The sequence below is a fragment of the Acinonyx jubatus genome, chromosome D4, assembly GCF_027475565.1.
Source record: "Acinonyx jubatus isolate Ajub_Pintada_27869175 chromosome D4, VMU_Ajub_asm_v1.0, whole genome shotgun sequence".
In the NCBI taxonomy this organism is placed as follows: domain Eukaryota; kingdom Metazoa; phylum Chordata; class Mammalia; order Carnivora; family Felidae; genus Acinonyx; species Acinonyx jubatus.
The window spans coordinates 48,110,948-48,115,086 of NC_069391.1; the positions used below are offsets into that span (position 1 = coordinate 48,110,948).

At 40.8% G+C, this 4,139-nt stretch overlaps 1 protein-coding gene across 1 annotated transcript; it reads left to right on the forward strand.

Moving 5' to 3' along the window:
- Nucleotides 1-1,891: 1,891 nt before the first annotated feature.
- On the forward strand, nt 1,892-3,833 carry IFNB1 (interferon beta 1). Its single transcript, XM_015067911.3, has one exon. The coding sequence runs from the start codon at nt 3,048-3,050 to the stop codon at nt 3,606-3,608; it is 561 nt and encodes a 186-aa protein (XP_014923397.3). The 5' UTR covers nt 1,892-3,047; the 3' UTR covers nt 3,609-3,833.
- The last annotated feature ends 306 nt before the right edge of the window (nt 3,834-4,139 follow it).

Genomic DNA, 4,139 nt, shown 5'->3' on the forward strand with positions numbered 1-4,139 from the left:
TGATTCTACTTCTAGCAGCTTCTCCTCCACGTAGGGTCCTTTCCCAAAGGGGAGCTGTACCCGGTTGGTTTGAAAACAACTTGTATTCTAGACTATTCCAGCGCCTTTCGGAATTTACTGAGGCCTCTCACACTTACCGGCTATTGATTTGGTCAAAATCCCTGTTTCAACTGTTGTTCTCAGATCAGCCTGGATGGCTTTCCAGTAAACACCTCTTGGCTATTTTAAGGTTCTCGAGTCCATTGCTTTTCTGTGCTTTCTCCCACACAGACAGTGTTACCAGACAGGTTCCGTGGAATTTGGTGGTTTGTCCTCATTGGCTTGCATTCTGTGGTCCGTGTCAACAAGTTTTGTGTCAAATGGGATTTTGGTTTCTATCTAGTAGCAGCGCCTGGTTTTGCAGGGGGACTAGGGGAAATTCAGAGCTATACTGCCACCTTGGCCATCTTCCCCGGAATCTTGTCTCCATATTTTTGGATTGTCCGCTACATCTTCTCAACTCCCCATACTCCTATTTGAATGAATATCACTAGGGTCTTTCCTATTCCCCCAACTTAGAAGGAAAGATAAATTGCTTCCTCTCCACCCCATTTAGAAGGGATTGCACCAACACTGTTCAAGCACAAGTAATTTTCTTAGGAACACCTCAGATATCACCATTAGATACTCCCTCCTGGGGAGAGCTGATTACATACAGCCAACTAAGAAGAAAGAATAGGACTAGGGGAATATTTGGGAGATGTGTGGAGCATATTGTAAAGATCAGAAGACAGGAAATGTATTGATGATGGGAAACCTGGCGCTCACAGTTGCTGCTGGCTCATAAATCCACATTTACGCGGCTACTTCCAGCCTCTACCTCAATTTGTTACAATAGAAGTAACGTCCCGGTACATTAAGCATATATAGAAATCACCATAGTCAACAGAACTGATGCTGCTATCTGAAAAATGATGGAGGATTTCTTCAAGCATTTGAATCGGGTGCTGTCAGGAAATGAGAGAGTTCACATAAATGAATTCGTTCTCCACCACTAGCTCCATAGTCTAAAATTTTCGTTAAGTCTCCTAACTGTTCTGCTTGTATCCATTCTGTGCTCCCTCCATTACTTATTGCTTACTGTAGGCAATTTTCCCCCCAAATCTAATCAAGTTATTCCACTTTGCCTAAAACCTTTCCATGGCTTCTATTGCTCTACACACACACACACACACACACACACACACACACACACAAACTTCTTAGCCAAACCCTGTGCTATCTGGCTCCCACCTGCCCTTTGACCTCATCTCAGGCCATTCTCTGGCCATTCTCTGACTTGAAGGTCACATTTGCCTTTGGTCAAGTTCTTTACCCTTTGGCTTTTGGTCAAGTTCTTCCCACCACAGGGCCTTTGCACATGTAGTTCCATCTGATCTTCCTTTTGATTTCAGCTTCATGGTCACTATCACAGGACAGTCTTCTCTGACCTCTCCTACTACATATGTCCCCATGTCATAGGAACTCCTGGTACTACAAGCCTTTCCTCTGCAACATTGTCATCATTGTATTTTACTTCTGTGTAATTCTTTGATTAATGTTCTTCTCCCCTAGTAAACTGTACAATCCATGAAAGTGAGGATTACAATCTGTAGCAGCTCAGATGAGTTCTTTGCACTCAGTGAGGTTTTGGTAAATTCAGGTTGAAAGATAAGGCAAGGTTTTCTGAAAACTTAAAAGTTACTAACTTTAAATGTAAAAATTATTACAAATTATTTTTGTATTAAAATCTTTAGAAATGTACATATGCCTTCCTGCTTACATAAGCAGGATATAAAAATATTAATTTAATTTTTAATGATTCTTTTATTAAAATCTCTTACTATATTCTAGCAAAAAGAAAATGGCCTTAAAAATATTGACGTAGAACCATATGTTTCTACAGTAACATCCTCTGATTGCTTGATTTTTTTCCCTCCCATTTTCCTTCTAGACCTGTTTATAAATTGTTGTTTGTGTGAGAATGGAAAATCAGATGTTTAGATTTATTAGAAGAATATACAAAATAAGAATAAATTGGCCCTCGATAATGATTACAAAAGACCCTATAAGGGGAGCCACAAACTTTTATGCATGGCTTGTATAACATTCATTTTGTCTGTTTAGAGATATTGCTTAATCCTTAGTTTTCAGTTATATTCTGGATATAAAACAATAAATAAGGTTAGGGGCACCTGGGTGGCTCAGTCAGTTGAGTGTCCAGTTTTGGCTCAGATCATGATTCTCACGGTTTGTGAGTTCAAGCCCTGTGTCAGGCTCTGTGCTGACAGCTCAGAGCCTGGAGCCTGCTTGGGACTCTGTGTCTCCCTCTCTCTCTGCCCCTCCCCTGCTCACACTCTGTCTCTCAAAAATAAATAGACATAAAAAAATAGTAAATAAGGTTAATAAAGCTACGTGGTGTCTTGCTGTGTACGCTTAAGGCCCTACAAAAATATTCAGATCAACTTAGTTTTCACGCTATTCTATTTTACAGAGGTGAAAAAAAAAGGTAGGTGTCTTTTTTTAAATGATAAACATATATTTACTGTTTTGTGATAGTGTAATTGGGAGTTGAACTTAATTCTTAGGAAAAAGAAAACTCTCATACAAAGACCCCCCCCCCCCAAAAAAAAAACCCATCTCATAAAACTAAAAAAGAAAAATAAAAAATCTTTGCCAAATGAAAGAACCCTGTAATGGTAGAGTTCGGAATGATTGAGCTTATTTTTTTCCCTTAGTAACTGAGAATTCATTGAAATTATACAAAACATTAGAAATCCTCACAGTTTGTATATCTTATTCCTAATCTATGGAGTTTAAAGAAAAAGAGTTGTGGAGACTGCTATTAACTTAAATGACATAGGAAAACTGAAAGGGAGAACAGAAAGTGGGAAATTCCTATGAAATAGAAAGGGGACCATCCTGTATAAATAGGCCATACTCATGGAAGAAGGGCATTCACACTGCAAACTCTCGAAGTCTTTGCTTCAGCACCTAGACAGTAGCAGGCAAGACTTCCTATTTTCATCATGACCGGCAGGCGCATCCTCCAAATCGCTCTCTTGGTGTGTTTCTTCACCACTGCGCATTCCGTGAGCTACAAGCTGCTTGGATTCCAACTAAGAAGCAGCAGTTTGGAGTGTCAGGAGCTCCTGGTGAACTTGAACAGAACCTCTAAATATTGCCTCAAGGACAGGATGAACTTCGAGGTCCCTGAGGAGATTAAAAAATCACAGCGGTTCCAGAAGGAGGAAGCCATATTGGTCATCAACGAGATGTTCCAGAAGATCTTTAATATTTTCAGTAGAAGCACCTCTAGCACGGGATGGAATGAGACCACTGTTGAGAACCTCCTTGCGACACTCCACTGGCAGAAGGAACACCTGGAAACGATCCTGGAGGAAATCATGGAGGAGGAAAACTTCACCTGGGACAATACGACCCTTCTGCACCTGAAGAAATACTACTTAAGGATCGTGCGGTACCTGAAGGCCAAGGAGTACAGCATCTGTGCCTGGACAGTAGTCCACGCAGAAATCCTCAGGAACTTTTTCTTCCTTGAGAGACTTATAGATTATCTCCAAAACTGAAGCTCTCCCAGCCTGTACCTCTGGGAATGGACGATGCTGGCAATGGTTTCAGGGATTCTTCAACTCACAGAGACTCTGTAAGTGACTGGCAGCTAATGTACTCCATGTGAAAGAACAAAGACTTTAAATTGTTTTATTAATATATGCATTAAGTTATTTTTCTATTTATTTAAAATTTTCCCCGGAAAATAAATTTTTTTATGAACAAAAGTCAAAGGAGCAGTTTTCCTTTCAACTTGAATTTGAAATTACAGAGCACCTGTTAGAGGTTCTTTGTAAAATGCGCCCACAAAACAGCATAGGTTCTGGCCTCTGCCTTCGAGGAATGTGAAATCCAAGGAAGCCATGTGGAACATGTAAGAGTATAGATGCTGGGGGGGGTGGAGTGGACCTTTCAGGAGAATAAATGTGGCCTCAGCTTCTTCAGGATTAAAATGGAAGAGGCAGGTAAGTGGCTCTGGAATTAGAACAGGGGGCTCAGGGGCACCCGGGTGGCTCAGTCGGTTAAACAACTGACTTCGGCTCAGGTCA

Bases quoted from the DNA above. Each gene is read 5' to 3' on its own strand.
- IFNB1 (XM_015067911.3), top strand. From the start codon at position 3,048: ATGACCGGCAGGCGCATCCTCCAAATCGCTCTCTTGGTGTGTTTCTTC.